The following is a 17,965-nucleotide window of genomic DNA, read 5'->3' on the forward strand; positions in this document are numbered from 1 at the left end:
AGGGGACTCTTCCTTGGATCAATCAACGCAAGAGAAGTGTAATCAAAATAAAGGGGTGAATAGCTATCAGTTTTAAAATCGAAAGTAAGTAGAAACTGAAAATTAGTGTAAAATACATATGAACGGTGATGTGTTGGAATAGATGTAATGGCTTAGTTCACTGCAACTATGCTGTGATAACTGCAGTAAAAAAGAAGTGTCCATTGTTTTTGGAGGAGGCAGCAGCGTATAGGCGGTGAATGAAGCCATTGTTTCTTAAGTATATGTACAATTCATGATAGAGATATTATGTGCACATGTGTACTGATTTTGAAACCCAGACAGTTTATCATTAAATTGAGATTTATGTGTTAGCCTGTATTCTTTACCGGCAGTTACTATGCAGTTATATATATATATATATATATATTTATATATATGTGTGTGTGTGTGTGTGTGTGTACATTTCCTAAAGTCTGGATTCTAATAAACAGACGTTATTCATTATTGTATCTAAGGAACATTGAGAAGGAATGTTGCAATCAATGAACATGTTCAATAGCCCTCAGAAAGCGTGTAATTAAGCCATGTGCTAGTTGACTGTCTGAGACTTTGATGAGATATCAGCCAGCTGCAGTCTCCAGCTGTCACACTGGATGCACATTCCTAATCATCTAATGGATTCTCTGGTATTAATTGCATATATACTAGAGCGGACAATTGCAATATCAGGGCAACACACATGTACAGCGGTACAACGTTAAACCCCAAGCATTCACTCACATGTACAGTGTATTTCCAAATAAGTCAACGTAAGCTCAAATAGATGCATTTGAAATCCTGATTTGATTTTTACTGTAGTGCATGTCTGGGCCACATCTGTACGTGAATAGGAATGGTGTATTGAATTCTTCGTGGCAGACAAGCTTCTTGGAAAAAGAAGTCTTATCACAGACAGACATGATTAGATGGCTCATCATGGCAGTGAGGTTGGGTCACATGTAACATTTGACTTGCAACACATACTGTATATCCTCTAAGGAAGTTGTCAATATTCGAGGTTGAATTATTGGTGGTTACCAAGGTAAATTCTTTTATATCATATTGACAGGCTGTTATGAGGCTGTCTTTAAGTAGAGGGACCTTGGTGGCTGATAAGTCTGGATAATGACACACTATTGACCACAATTCATTGACCAGAGGAAGAGTAGAGAGTGTGGTGAAAATGCTCAGCACATAATCCTGGGAAGATCGGTTAATATTTCTCCTAAAAATCCAATGCTTTTATGGAGACTGAATAGAAATGGAGGATGTCTTGTCTTCACGGAAATGATTAACTTTGTGGGTACCAGTATCATAAAGTGATACCAGTTAAAGGTGCTGCATCTACAGCTTCAGCATTCTGTAAAGATGTTTAGTTTTGTGTGAATGATATTTAACCCTTGGCTCTATCTATGGGAGGGTGAGGATCCCTAGAAGATGTTAACCTGGTAAGTGGAATTAACTTTATCATTGTTGATATGTTCCATTTCAGATCCAACAACACCAGTGTTTGCGCCCACCAGAATTAAATTTCCAAAGCATATTCACACTCCAATTGACGACCAGTTCCATGAAATAGCCGACACGATTTTCAACAGAAGTCGTAGTGGTACAAACCCAATAGGTAGCAGTGAAATCTCAGCTCCCTATGAAATTCCGCAGTACCCTATTGAAGAACAGGAAACCAAGAACTATTTTGAGAGACAAATAAGCTTCAGGTACCGTAATATCTCTCTTTTTTTTTAAACCTGTCTGTACTATATGTACATGTAATTCATACTCCGTGTCTTTCCCCACCAATTACCCCAGTGCATGGGATATTTTTACTGTTTTTTTTTTGTTTTTTTTTGTTTCAGTGGCATGAAATATCTGTCTGTCTGCTTACATATATGGAATTATTTTTTTCAGGTACTAAGTAAATAAATAAAAAAAAACAAAGGTTCTTTTGCATCATTATATATAATGTAATTTTACTGATTGTTACTGATGACAGTTTGTATCTGTCAAATAGAAGTTCTGTATTATTATTATTATAGAGAAGCTATTAATATTTATTGTGTATCAAGATGTTGATTGGCTAGAGAAGGCAGTCCTTATTGGTAGGTTGTATATGTGCGCAAGGTTTCTTAACAGATAAAAGACAGAAAGTAGACCAGGAATGTTTTTTCTTAGTACATTAGGACTAAAACGCAGTGCCTTTAGATGATGGTCTTCTCTGGCTTCATTGCTATAAACATAACCTGCCCTTCAGTGTAAAATCGGTAGATTTTCGGTATGCGTTACTTGGTATAATATGTGAAATGTGGGTGCACCATTCTCATGGGTTTAGCCCCATCTTATGTCAATGATGTTGATATTTTGGGATGATTTCACAGATCCTATACTGGACAGATATTGATATCTATTCATGCCTGTACTAACAACAAGCAATGTAGGCAGGGTAGGCTATCTGACAGTGGATCTGGCCTGGAACGTTAACAAGGCTGGCCTGCGAACTTCTCACTAGATTGTAAATATAGACTTTGGTCTTTACAAGGCAGACCCCTACTGGTAAACCATTTGGTCTTGAGGTGTGAAGTAAATGCTATGGTGAATAAACAATGTACAGCTATTCTAAAATTGATCGCATGACTTAAACAAACTCATCAATGTCGGGGGTATATTTACTTTCAGGTAATGGCAGAATTAGGCCGAGTAGAAAGTAAACATCCAAATTAGTATTTTATGTGTATGTGATTGTGTTCAGGCCCTTTTGTGTGCTGCAGTTGATCTACAACATTTGATTTATAATGGTAAACTATTGAAATAGTGCTGTACATGCACATGCATTGTTCAGTGGATCAGTTCGAAGTGTGACTAAATGAGGAAGTTACTGAATTTAAGATGTTTGAATGTTTTTCATATGTAATAGGATAATGTATAATTGAGAATGGCTTTTTCTGTCTTTATGTCAGGAAGCTGACAGTCCTTGAGGAGCTGGGCAGTGGTTTCCTCCAATCATATTCCTGACCTCCTGCATGTATTTAAGCTAGATATTCTATCCTAATGAAGAAATATACTGTAAATCTTCAACCTTTTCAACTACGGAATCGCCTTTTTAGGTGGAATTTATTAAAACATTTATTATGAAAATGACACCAGAAATGATTTGTTTGTGTCACTTAAGATGCAAGCTTCATAAATCTGTGCAGATTATTTCTCTACTCTCCATAGATCACTTAGAATGTTTCAGAATATTTATGATGGTGGTGGTTGAAAAGGTTCAAGAATTGGGGTATACCGTAATTACTGGTAATTGACCTTTCTTTGCAGAGAAAAGGACAACTTTATATTCAACTTATGCATTTCCCTACACAAACAACATGTTAAAATACAAAATGTTTGAGGAAATAGGGTATTTGGTTTTGATCACCAGTAAAAAGTGTAAATACTGTGTCATTGATTCATGTATTTACAATTGTTGTGCAGACTTCATTGGTGACTGCTGGACTAGAACATACAGGTATATGTGTCTTAAATGGATTCTGATAGAAGAAAAATCAGCATTTAGATCCCAGCAGCTCCAGTGTGTATGTATGGAAGGGCGCTACAAGCAGGCAATTAATAAATATATGTAGATCAAATGATGACTTTCCTGATACCTAATAAAATTTTAAACTTGGTAATGGTCACATTATATTAGTTACAGAACTTTTGTAGAGCTGATGTAATGGAAGTGTTGTGCAAGATATAATTTATAAATGCCACTCTCACATTTCTGCGTGTAACTTGCTCTTAGAAGGTGTATTACTTATTTATTTATTCTTTTTGTTATACTTCTGTATTTGTACCGATACCCTGTAATTATTGCTCTGTTCTGGCCTTACAGTGGGACCCAATTGAAGGGCACACCCAGTCAATTTGGGGCACCTGTGGAGACATCCTTTAGCATATCCAAGACCCCTTATGTACAGGTTGTTCCCCCTGCGGCAGACTTCAGCCCTGACATTGAGGACTTAGTGCCCACCTTCCAGCGAGTGCATGTCAGTGGAGAGGACACCAGTGGGGTCTGTTGACATAACTTTTTCTCACATGTAATACCTACCAGTGGTTTTTATCTGTTCATACTTGTATGCTTTCTAGTGCACTAGTATCTGCACAGGAACTCCAGTGGACATGGAGACCATGAACTTGAACCTTAAGGTAGATCTATGGTAAAATGATGTGATTTGATACCACAGTCTGTGGTATTTGCATGTTTGTTTAACACTAAGATTGAATGGCCGCTGAGGATTTTTAGTAAAGCTTGTAACCCTTTTAATGCCCTGTGTCTCACTGACTGGTCTGACTGTCAGATGAAATGCTGGAGATCTTATCTAAAACAAGTTTTTCACCCTTGATAAAAAAAAAAATGCTGAGAAAGTTAATTGTACACTATGTGTCAGAGCATGCTAAGGATTGCAAGAAACACAACATTTTTGTAAGTCGTTCAACCATCGTGGTAGAAGAGCCAGTCCACTTCAGATAAAGATTACAGATGAGAGGCTGTTTTGATCTAGTTTCTGGTTTAACAAACAACAAACAAAAGTTTCTTGAAACACACTAAAATTGCATGCTTTAATAATGTGAAGTAACTCAAGAAAAGTTTTGCGAGTTAACACATTCCATAATTGGTGTACAGGTTAATATATTGAACTCAGTTAATTTCCTATTAACCTGTGGCTGATTACTTCATGTATGAGAATCAACTACTTTTCAATATAAACTTGACCTATTTTGATCTAAAAAAAAAACCCTTGCTTCTTGAGTTCATGCTATTGTCAGTTGCTTCATTTACCTGATCATTTAAATATTGCTATTCTGGAGCTTTGAATATCTATATTGAATAGCTGTTAAATCAGATGAGATTGTGTAACTCGCACTTCTTGTTAGTTGTTACCATGAGAATGGGTCTTTTTTTTTTTTTTTTGCCTGATTTTTCTTCTGGAGAGTGAACGGACTAGTACATGTAGATAACTACAATACACTGTATAAACCAACCATTCAATCAACTTAACCTCCGGTTTTGCAGGTGCCCCTCAAAGATTTACAGCATGCATCTAAGAGCCTGGTAAAGGCTCTTACTATCAGAGAGAAATACATGGCCCTGTCACAGCAGAGCTTTCCTAAGATCACAGCACGCTTTCTTCAATCCTTACACAGTGGACAGAAGTTTCAAGGCATGTTTGAACAGCTGGACTCTGAGGACAGAAAACTCACTGATGGTAAGTAACGAAATGTGTGTTTGAATTTTTTTTTCTGTGTTTTTTTTTTCCTTTTTTGACTTTTTGTTGTTGTATCTTTTGTTGTTAATTAGCTATAAATTTCATTTACAAAAAATACCATTCCTGCAATATGCAGATTTCAGTCATAGTCAAACATCGCAAATCTGCATGGAGGACTGAGGCCTCAACACACATTTGTGCTTCTTCTAATGAAATAAAATGAACAAAACTCTAATGACCAAGGAGCCTCTCATCAATGCGGTTGTTGTGAGTTCAAGTCCAGTTCATGCTGTTTCCTCTCCGACCGTAAGTGGGAAGGTCTGCCAGCAACCTGCGGATGGTCATGGGTTTTCCCTGGGCTCTGATCGGTTTCCTCCCATCATAATGTTGTCGGCCGTTGTATAAGTGAAATATTCTTGAGTACGGCATAAAACACCAATCAGATAAATAAATAAATAAATCAATGAAAAAGTCACACCTTCTTACAAAGAATAGATATTTCTTTTAGCCATGCTCTTGTAATCTGTATCTTGCAATAGAGCCTGAATGCATTCAAAGAGATAAAACTTTTTACTTATGTACTTGTGTGTGTTCATGCTCTAACAAGTCATAGTCTGAAGAAAAATGCCAAAGAGGGTATTACTTTATATTTTATGTTCGGTTGCTAGCACCTTTTTGTTTGTAGGGAATGATGAGATTAGAAATACTAAAATCATGAAAACACACAGTTTTTGCTTATTTATCTTTGGAGGCACGATTACTAAGATATTCCACAGAACATTCTAATATCTACTAAACTGCAATTTTAAGAGGGTAATTTGTTTGATAGCTCACCACATGCTACATGTCAGTCCCGTAGATACAAATTTAGAAAAAAAGCAGGCGTTAATTTTGTTCATCAACATTGCAGTCAGTTGATTGCCATCTTAATAATACCATTTGGTAGCTTTGCTGGCAGCGTGTGTTGTTATGCTTTTGTTTTTATTTTGTTCTCTAGAAGATGAAGTTGATGGTGTGATGTACTATGACATCCGAGGTATTTCTTGTTTGCTGTGAGCTAACTCTTTGTGTGCCACTCCGCATACACACTCACAAAACCCCAACCTGGCCCATGTTAAGTTTCCCCTTCCCCCAGTTCCTTTGGGTTATCTCTTACAGCTCCATCTTGGCTATATTTGTGGAGTTGCATTTGAGTAGTGTAGTTCTTACACTGAAATCCTGCATCTCATGCATCACAGTAGCTCAAGACATTGACACTGTGTTCAAGTTACAGGTTATCATGTTTTGACCAACATTTGTGTCATTGTTTTTAGTGCACTAACACAGTGAAACTGGTGTCTAACTTTTGTATTGAACTGTACAACAAATTTTATAAAAAGTTACCCCCAACATTTGCACTGCAAACATGCACTTTCCTGTTAAACAGAAATGTTTTAATTAAGTAGCACATGGTGACTTAAGAATTACATGTACTTTGCTTTTGTTTTAAAACCAAATCAAGCAATGTATTATTCACTGTGTATCTGGCCATTGTGAATTATATGACCAATGCTAGCTGCTGACTATGATATGCAGGTATTCACAGTCAGTAATCGGGAGCACATCAAAATGATAAGATTTCTAACACATAAATGGAAAACTCTGAACATGGTACAAAATATTTTTGTCTGTGGACAGTACTTTTTACCTGTAGACCTAACTGGACACCTATAAACCAGCAGTTCTTGTCGAGCTTTGTAGTAGTTCAATTTATAGAGGACGGGTCTGGATGTCTTCAGTCTTGAGTTCAAGCCTCTCCTGAGCCATTTTATATTTTTGGTATCCTTTTCAGCAAAAGGAAACAGTGTCCATTTGGCCATTGTAGACAAGCACTGTTCTGTAATATTCCTGATGTAATGATAGCACATGCTGCTAAAAGAGCTGTATCAGCTTTGTTTTGTTTTTGTGCTGGTTTCTTAAGAGATTGGTTGTGATCATAACAATTATTTCGATGCTGAAAATGAAGAAGAGGTTTGACTCAAGGATTTCAACGCTGGCAATGAAGAAGAGGTTTTAATTACATGTAGGGCTGCATATAGTGAGATACATGTATATTTTTGTCTAAATATAATAGAAGAGATAAAAGATATACCACCGTGTGAACTGATGACTACGAAAAAAGCAGTTTAATGTCAATGAGTTATGTTAATTCCATGTCCGTGATAATTCTGAACACATATATTAAAATGTTCGCTCAACTCCCCATACCATTCACATGGCTTGTCACTGCAAACTTTTCATTTGAGCCTACAAAAGTCAATTGATATTATTGAATATATTTGGGGGTGGGGGGGGGGGGGAGATTTCATTATTTGCAACTATGTACATGTGATAATTTGTGGTGGCTGGGGTGCAGATAAATTATATTGGAAAATGTCGGATGCAAGTATTACTATGCAACTTTCCACATCTGGGTAGACCATGTTTAAATGTGCACTGGTAATTGATTAATTTTCCCTGCTGCTACTATTCTGTGGGTATTTGTTGCAATAAGCAATACCTTAAAAGGAAGCAGTCAGCAGCACTTGTAGCTCTGGCTACTCAGGTGTTCCAACGTAAAGTTTGATGGAATATACTTCATTGCCTTCACCAATATGTCACATACATTGAAATTGCTCTGCGGGTGATATCTGTGTGTGACTTGTGGGAAAGTTTGTCAATGAGTGGGACTAGTCACGAGACAGTAGTATATACATTTACAAATATTTTGAATCTGTTGTCTGGTAAAGTTGCGAAACATTTTTCAAGTTATATTTTTTTTAACAGTGACTGTGTCTGCAAGTGTAATGAATTTTATTTGTAGGTGTTAGAATTTTTTCAAGTCGCTCTACATTTGTCCCATGTTCCATCCCCATGCCTTCACGCTCTCCGCTTTCACATCATGACACTCTAAAGGCAGTTTTTTGTTTTGATCTTTATGTATGCTTTGTCAAAACATTTCTAGCATATTTACTTCAAATTTGACTGCTTTCTGAAGTCAGGATTACATGAGATACAAACACTAAGTGTAGTCATAACTGTTGTGGTATGTTCACATACACACACCTGCACAATTCCTCAAAAGAAGTGGTTGCTCTGTGATTTTCACTGGTGTTTAGCTCACATGATATTTTGGAGTGCAATGACCCAGCTCATGCTGGCTTCCCCACTGGACGTACGTGGGAAGGTCTGCAGCAACATGCGGCTGGTCATGGGCTTCCACTTGGGCTCTGCCCAGTTTCCTCCCACCATAATGCTGGTCGCTATGGTACCAGTGAAATATTTTTGAGTATGGCATAAAACAACAATCAAATAAATAAGAGATCCTGGAGACAAGGAAACTGTGAAACTTTTAACCCATACACGTACAGTATCAAAACAAGTTTTTGTTGCATGTACATTTGAAGTTTAATTTTGTTGAAACTATATATATTCTGCATGTTTTTGTTTTAATAAAGACCACGGCTGAGGAAATAATTAATGATAATTCAGGTAGTTTTAGGTACTAGTTTGTAGGGAAGAAAAATTTGTCCTTATGATTTAAACATGTACATGCAGGTGTGATTTAATAATGATGATCCCTGTGCAACAGATTTCTTCTATGTCAAAATCCATGTCAAAGTGTGTTTTCATGAATGTCAAATTCCCTCAGGGAAATCTACTGTATATATATATTAAAAAAAAGAGAGAAGCGGAATCAGTGAGCTTGCTAGCTGTAGCAGTCCTAATTGTCCTCAGTGCTATACCTGAAGGCTGAAGTTTGCACTACAGTAAATAGCTAACACTGGTGGCCATCACTGGCAAAATTCCATTATTGACTTGCTATGGTGACCCAGTTCTTGTTAGTACATTGGAACTCTGTGAGGAAGAAACTTCGTTGTTAATGTCATAGATAGCAGTGTCTGGTTGGAACCAGTAGCTCTTCCCAACAAAACAAGTTGGATCCAAGCTCACTGCTGTTTCCCATTGTATAAATACAGTATTTTTTAATCAGCCATATTGCATTATAAAACGTCTTACTCAAGCAGTAAAATTGACACAATCATACATTTTAATCAATAAGCAGTTTTTGCATGCTTACAGCAGGTTATATTTATTGCCATGCAAACAATGATAATCTGATATTGTGACATATCTTTTGTCTATAACAGGACATTGCAGTCTTCTTGAATGAATTGTTCAGTTTGATTCTCAGTGCTCATACATGTGTTGTGATTGTGAATTTTTAGAGCAGCCAAGGCCTGTTTGGTCAGCAAGCAAGGATTTCTCGTCTGGAGAAGGAAGTAATGTCATTCTGTTTTCTCACTTTGTCAAATACATGCTGTGTGGTCTGACATTCATGATTCTCACTCCAGGCTTTTGTCAATTGCTACTGTTAACAAAGGTCTGAAAATCTAAATAAATATAAAGTCTAACTGTTTTGGAGTAATGCTGTGTGCATTTTAATACAGAGTTTTTAATATATATGGGAAATAATTTGAGAAAGTGTAAAAAAGAGACAAAAAATTAGTAAAATTAACGTCTGCATTAAGATTTACTACTCTTGATTGTGTAACTTAACCTTTTATATGTATTATGTGTGAAACACTTTATGATAACAGTGTGTGAAACACATTAATTTTGTAAACAATTTTAAATGGTGCCATACGAATCATGGATGTGCTCCAGACTGTTGACGTTTGGTGTGTACAGAATGTGAGTTTGACAGAAGTACATAATTTTCTACACTGTACATGTTAGCTGAGTAGATATGGGTGAGATCTTTCAGAATTGCCCAGGTGTGACCCCAAGATTTGACAATTTTACCCTTTTGTCAGCCAACACTTATTTGTATTGAGTGATGACAAACAGTACAGATTGAGCTGGAAAAAACAGTTCTTGTATGCCATGAGTAGTATTGTCATGTGCTTACATGCTTCTTATCTCTTGTTATGGAGCTACATATCAGTTGTAAGTGCATGGGATTAGTAATTACTGTTACCTCATGATGTGATTTGGTTAACAGAAATTGTCTTGAGGTGAAAGAATTTTGAAACAATTTTCATTTCAAAACTACATTTCAAATTTATTTAGTAGGAATAATCACATCAACTCTTGTTGATTATATCCCAAGGAAATGCCACTTGCATTTTTAGCACCAATAAATGAAGTAGGTATCAATGCAGGAGAGAGAAATGGAAGTAAAACATTTAAAGACACTTTGCATTGAATTCGTGGCTGCAGTTTAGCTGTGCATTTACACCCAGTTTATGTTTGTAGTGATTTGCATGATTTATGCCATGAATCTGATAGTTACTTGATCAGTGAAAATTTAACGTAGCTACACGTACATGTACTGCAAAGTGACATAGAATGTAATTTTGAAGAGTTTGTTAGTTTACGTCTTTATTAACGACCAGTAGGTATGTCCAGTAAAATCCAGTTGCAGCACAATATGGATGGAATTTCCGTGTCTTCTCCAGATAATTTATTCAAAATCTTTTTTGCAAATTTGTATATTTTAAATTTTTCTTTGTATCGCTTGGGTGTCGGTATTAACAGTAGCACCACATCTAACAATAAGTAGCCATTGTTTCATGTGACTGAAAACTTGTGATGTTATGTTAACTGTGATAATGTTATAAATGTAATAAATATAATGTTATAAATGGTAATACAGGTACATCGTACATGCAGCCAGACAAGTGTATTGATTCACCCTGTGTCAGAAACAGTAGGTTGAACCGGTACACTGTGAACGCAACAGTTGTGGGTGTAACTCAGAACTACCTGTCCAGACAGCTGATTTCATTTTGGATGTACATGTATTAAAGGTTATGTAACATACCTATAATTCTCAAAGATATGGCCAAAAGTTTTTTGAAGCCGTGTGATATTTACAAGTACTGTGTGTACAAAGCTTCAAGTTTAGATCAGTTGTACATGTACTTGACACTGTAAAGATACATCTTTACCACGGTGTGTTGTATAATTGGGAAAAATCTCTTCCTTGAAATTTTACCAGTGTTGTTTTCAAAAAAATAACTTCCTTGTCATTCAGGAGAACTATTTATTTGGCAGTCTTGCCTATAATTGTAATAACTTGTAGTCAAGTTGTGTTGTGCATGAACCATTTTCCACAGTAAACAAATTCTGCTAGAAATCCATCAAGGGTAACTTTTATTGTTTACTGCAACTGTATGAATCTATTGATATACATGTACAAGTGCATGTGGCAATATTTTGAAAACTGTTGCTTCTGTTAAATTCCTCAGAGTGCCAACTTTCATTTTCAGTGACGACCATTTGCCTGCTATTCATTGCGCTATTGAGACCTGCTTGAAAGGCTGTGGGTTTGTCGGCAGTAAATGGAAATTTGTGAAGATAATAAGGATGTTTGGCATTTGTTTCTAGTCTTGTTGCTAAACCTTCAGCATTTACAAGTTTTTCCAGAATTATCTTCCTTACAATGCATATTAGAAAGGTTATTTTAGCATACACTCACAGTGGACAAAGGTTTTCTTGAAAAAAAAATCCTTCAAATAATAAGACTTTGAGGAAAATTATTTCCTTATATACTTTGCATGTTGCACTTAAATGTTAAAATACGTGAACCATGATCTTATTAATGAAGGAAATTTTAACAGCATTCAAACATAGCATTGTTTGTGACAGAGTGATAAAATATAACCTGTAGTTTCCATCAGTACTAAGAAGCTAGCTAGCAGTATGGACATGTAATAATCTGGGGTTCTTTCTCTTTCTGTACATGTAGATCACCCCATCCACCCCCCACGGACTGATGGAAATCCCTTCATAAGCGAGCTGCCTCCTGGTGTGGGATGTCAGCTAAAGATGAAGGATGGAGTAATGTATGTGTATCAGGATGCTGACCATTTGGGCAAGGAGAAGCCTATAGAGTTTCCCTACACAGACCTACAGACCTTCCTTGATGATCAGAACATGATGTATGCCTTCATTAGCGATGGACCACTGTGAGTCGTGGAAGGATACCTCTCTAGTTAATTCTGCTGAGGATTACCTGGCAAAGGCAGCTGATATACTCTGGCCTCTTTAGTTTCCTATATACACAACTAAAGCAATACTCAACACTGGGACAATTTCCTCAATATAACTAGCCAAGTCAGTGGTTTACTCCAGGCACCCTAATTAACTCAAACGTAAAAGATGCAAATGAATGTTACCAGCATATGCTGATAGATTTTCACATGCAACCTTTTTAATGGTTTCGGTGGCCTAATGATTAGAGCTTCCTTCTACAGGTCAGGAGACCAAAAGACTTTATAAATGGTACTTTAGCACTGAGAGGTTAGAGCAAGGAAACAGGACTGGTTGGCCTGGTGTCAGTATAATGTGACAGGGTGGGGTGTCATGTCTGGTGTCTTTGGCATGATACTTCAGTGGCTGCAGCACTTTGGCCGCATGGACCCGCACTGCCACAAAAAGACACAGTACATGTACACATACATGTACCTAATTACTCCTCAACGTTATAGGATGTTAAGGCCCAAGTATACATACTCATACATACGTGCACCCTTTTCACCCTTCCTTCTACTTGAGCTCCACAGAGTGTTACTGTAATATTCTTTCTGTGTGGAAAGGTTATTAATATTTGGTGTTCTCTGTATCTCTCTCTCAGGAAGTCATTTTGCTACCGAAGACTATCATACTTGTCATCTAAGTACCAACTTCACACATTATTGAACGAACTGAAGGAGTCTGCAGAACAGAAAGCTGTTCCACATAGAGATTTCTACAACATCAGGAAGGTAGGTTGAAATTTGGCTCTGAGATCAGTTAACCATGTTCCCAGCTTAGCTCCCACATTAACCGCTCTGAAACATTACATTCACTAACATGGAACTCGGTTCTGTCATCTGCACTGTCTCCAAAGTACCAATGCTGTGCGCCACAAAAAGAGTTGTCCGATGATGTTAAAGTAATTCTGAATTTATATCACTTCATTATGTGGTAATAAGAAAGAACACAGCGTCGTAAATAACACAAATGTAATCAACACACCCACGCGAACAGCATCACAACTTCGCAAGCCGCCATTTTCAAATCACGTGACTCTGTTGCTAGGGTGGATTCGGCTGCTCTTCCCAAAATTAGGACCATTTTTTTTTCAAAATATAATTGATTATAGATCATTTTTGTTCATTATTAACACCCAGATTAAAGTCAAAGACACCCAGATAGACTCCCAAACAGTTTGTCAGTCACCCTTTAGATGGTGTATGTCACATTGGTTTCCATCAAATCATTCCATGGGTTTATCTTTTTCCGGTTTATGCCAAGTGCGGCCATCTCAATTGAAAATGGCGGTTAGTGAAGTTTGGCTTGTGTTAATCATTTGTGTTAATTTTGATACTGTGGTTTTACTGTTCACGAATAACAAAGGGATATGAAGTAAGAATTACTGAAGAATTACAGGAAACACGTTTTTGTAGCGTACAGCTTCGACAGCACATGTGGGAAGACTGAGTTCCAGACAAGTAAATGGAAGAGTACACATCTGTATTTCTGAAAGCTAAGCTGGGAAGAATAAAATAATATTATTTAATAGGGAGTTGCGAGTTGGAACTCAAAGGTAAGAACAGTCGTACTGTATCATGTCAATGGTGAAAAATGTTAGGCAACCTTTGTTGACATTAATTTACCGATCACCTGTCTCACCTTTTTCCAGAGGCACAAATTACACGTCTGTCCTTTAGGAACTTCTCAAGTTCACAGACATTCATATTCTCAATCTTTTCTATCATTCCTCCAGTCTAAATTAAATGCAGTCGCTGTGAGTTCAAGTCCAGCTCATGCTGGCTTCATCTCTGTCCATAAGTGGGAAGGTCTGTCATCGACCTGCGGATGGTCGTGGGTTTTCGCCGGGCTCTGCCCGGTTTCCTCCCACGGTGTAAAACACCAATCAAATAAATAAATAAATCCACTCTAAATTACTTTTTATGACACTTTTATCAGACACCCATATTATAGTGGATGTGATCAAAAATATTTTTGAAAGGTCACATGATAGTTTTACTTCTTCTACCTTCAAAGATTAAAGACTTTGAACTTGAAACTCCCCTATTGTTGCTGGGCTTGATATCTCCCACATTTGTTTTCATGACATTATGAAATATATTCTCTTGTGATGGGGTGACCCAGCTAAGAGTTGAGAACTTGTTTAGATCTCGTCATTAGACTATCCACAATTTCAGCATACGCTGAGATTTTCTTTCTGTCTTTGCTTAGTCATGTTTTCAGGAGAAACAGACACTAGTTTTGACAGTGTTGAATATTGTTTTAAGTTATATATGCTCCAAGACCATAAAAAACAAAACCATAAAAAATACTGACTTTAGTTTCCCGATTGATGTTTAACTGTGCTGCTTGTTGTGACAGGTGGATACCCACGTGCATGCGTCATCCTGTATGAACCAGAAGCACCTGTTGAGGTTCATCAAGAAGACCATGAGGACCCATGCTAATGATCAGGTATACAAGGATAAGAGTGGCGAGGTGCTCACTCTTCAGCAGGTAGGCACTCAACACTGCTTATACTTAATAAGACTCTTTGTTTCCAGCAGCTGGGCACTCTTCATTCACTACATGTACTTAACATTTTAGCCCCTTAGCACATGATACACAAGAGTGCCTTTCATGGAAGGGAATTACCATGTTTTTTTTTTGTTTTTTTTTGTTCACATTTTTTTTTCATCGAAGGAAATTACTTACTGTTAAATTTTTTACTGTAAGTTGTTCTGTAGAAATATGACAACATAGTGTCTACATAAAAAAATGTTTCACCACAATTAAATAAACCACTGCACTCATGGTAACATTTGTTTCTGCAAACACAACTGCATGTTTGTGTATGTCAGGAATATGGTTTGTTTTCCATGTTTACTATGTCAAAAGAGTAGAGATATTAACCTGCTTTGCTCACCCAGTTCAGTCTTATTTTCTAGGTTTTCGAGACCCTCAACCTGACTCCATATGACCTCAATGTGGATATGTTGGATGTCCATGCTGTAAGTATCACTTATGCAATATCAAACTTTTAAGGGGATATTTTCATGTCTAAAAAAATTTGTTCATGTTTCCCTCCACCACCGTATTCTAAATACGCTTTTTATTTCCATGTAAATCAGAATGTGTATGTACTGACTATTACGTCCTGCATCTTTTGTTGTATGCGCTGTACTTAGTTCCACCATTTCCATGATAAATGTGAAGATTCCATTGTTACCTCTGTCATAGGAGATAATATTGTTGGCAGGGTTTGTTAGAGTGGAAATTCAAACGTTCATCTAGGGTGGAGGTTTTGTATCCTTGAAGTGGCCTTTAGTATGCATTGAAGTCTCATTGTTTTTTGAAATAACCATAGCACTCACATAGTGTAATTTGTATACATTAAAGCAGTTACTCATAGGCAGTTATTTTCCAGTTTTTCTGATTGAAATCTGTCAGTCACACTTCATATCTGTATACACACACTGTGATTTTAAATTCTTCATTCTGAAGGATAATTTTGTGGCATTGTTAGTAAAGTAATTAAATACAGTCGTCGAAACTGTCCAGTTCAGTACTAGTAAATGTGTTTCGTTTTCACTTTGTCTTTACCAGGACCGCAACACATTCCACCGCTTTGATAAATTCAATGCGAAATATAATCCTATTGGCGAGAGCAGGTTACGAGAGATCTTCATTAAAACTGACAACTACATTGGAGGAAAATACTTCGCTCATGTAATAAAGGTTAGTATGAATGTTTGTTGTTAAATATGAAAATGCATTTCCACAGTGTTTTTTAATTTACACAGGTCTTACTCATCATCATTTGCAGTTAAGACTACAGAATATGTTAATGTTAAAGGACGGAACAAAGCTTAGTAATATCAGGTATACATGTACATACTATGTGTGATTGTGCAGTGGTATATTGACTAAAACATCTGGCTTGTCAGTATTAAATCTGGAGTCTTCTGGAGTCATAGCCTGCCTGTGGCTAAAAGATTGATGTCATTAGTTTTACCTCTCATTTAGCACTCAGGATTACAGAAAAAGGCCAATTAGTAATCAGCGTGATGTCAGTATAACAGGTTTGTGTTTTGTATCCTTGACATGGTGTTCCAGTGAAACAGCACCATAAATGGGTTGGCAGTTAGTCCAGCCTGATATAGGACATTATCTTGATTTGTACACGTATCCAGTTAATGGCCTACAAAACATTAATACTTGTTTTCCTAGAGAGTTTAATATTAACTTAAATTTCTTTGATATAGTTTAGTATTAACATTTAGATAATCCCCTTTTGCAGTATTATTCAGGATTAATTCATATTGTTTCTTTTCTTTCCTTAGGAGGTAATGAATGACCTGGAAGAGTTCAAATACCAGAATGCTGAATATCGTTTGTCTATATACGGTCGATCTCGTGATGAGTGGGATAACCTGGCAAAGTGGGCAGTAAACCACAATGTCCACTCTGACCATGTCCGCTGGCTTATCCAGGTACCCAGGCTCTAGTAAGTTTATTAACAAGAATCTTATATTTGGTATTAAATGATTGTATGTTCATGTACATGTACATAAATTGTAGAAGTGTTTATTCACCAATTTTAGTCAAGGGAAATATATATCTTCTCATTTGCCTTTATTTATAACTACCAGTAACGTATCATTTTATAGTTGGAAGGTCAGGCGATTTATGTATCATCTTCTGAAACTGACATTGCTACACATAAGGCCACGAGCAGGTGGACTTATGATCCAGGGCAACTGGGCTCAACGAGACAAAACTGTAACACTTATGTTGAAAAGTGTTGCAAATCTTTTGCGATCTGAGCAGCTGTGACTCCAGCTGCCTGTCTGTCCATTTTCTTGTTAACACAGTATAACATGTAAATACAGTTTATCTAAAGTTCATCAAACTTACACTGTTATGAGGATGACCCTTTGTTTATTTACCTTGACATACTTATTCAAGGTTGTAGAGGTCATTAAAATTTAAATTTTATGAAAGGCTTGTTATCAGGATTTCCCTTGAAGTTTGTAAGCAAAGTTTACTAAATGTGCGTAACATGTAAACCGAGACATGTAGATGAACAATATTTTATTTCAGTGTTTCATCAGCAATCATCAGCCTGTTAGGGCATCCATCTGTTTGTTTCCCGGCATACATGTTATCTTCAGAATAGGTGATCTCAAGCTCACCAAACCTATGCTTGTAGTACACATTGCCATGAGGATGAACCCTGTTGATTTTCATTAACTTTGATTTTCCTATATTTTCTCATCGATGCACCCAATTGACCAAATGGTTGAGTGCATTGCACTGTATGATTACCTATTCTTATATGTTTATTATTCTGACTTACAGTGATGTCTTCAAGTCAAACAAACTAGTTAAAAATTTCCAACAGATCCTAGAGAACATCTTCCTCCCAATCTTTGAGGTCACAAATGATCCATCATCACATCCAGAGCTTCATCAGTTCCTGCAATATGTAAGTTTCACAGTAATTAAAATAGATTTTTAAGGAGTTAAATGTAACTCCTTATGTCTGCAAATGCATCAAGATACTGTCAGACCTGTGTAACTATTAAACTTGTATTTCTTGAAACATGAAAATGTAGATATTTACATGTACATGTAGATTGTTGAATATGAATTTGATACAA

The 17,965-nt window shown here is 36.7% G+C and overlaps 1 protein-coding gene across 1 annotated transcript in view; it reads left to right on the forward strand.

The window, feature by feature from the left end:
• LOC135482275 (AMP deaminase 2-like) overlaps window positions 1-17,965 on the forward strand; it is a 29,006-nt gene that overhangs the window by 5,277 nt on the left and 5,764 nt on the right. Inside the window, 12 exon segments of the mRNA XM_064762182.1 lie at window positions 1,514-1,739; window positions 3,890-4,067; window positions 5,072-5,264; window positions 6,262-6,300; window positions 9,512-9,565; window positions 12,037-12,256; window positions 12,925-13,054; window positions 14,685-14,819; window positions 15,251-15,313; window positions 15,909-16,040; window positions 16,646-16,809; window positions 17,664-17,790. Coding sequence (XP_064618252.1) covers window positions 1,514-1,739; window positions 3,890-4,067; window positions 5,072-5,264; window positions 6,262-6,300; window positions 9,512-9,565; window positions 12,037-12,256; window positions 12,925-13,054; window positions 14,685-14,819; window positions 15,251-15,313; window positions 15,909-16,040; window positions 16,646-16,809; window positions 17,664-17,790 — 1,661 coding nt within the window.

This window comes from Liolophura sinensis, chromosome 1 (genome assembly GCF_032854445.1).
Source record: "Liolophura sinensis isolate JHLJ2023 chromosome 1, CUHK_Ljap_v2, whole genome shotgun sequence".
In the NCBI taxonomy this organism is placed as follows: domain Eukaryota; kingdom Metazoa; phylum Mollusca; class Polyplacophora; order Chitonida; family Chitonidae; genus Liolophura; species Liolophura sinensis.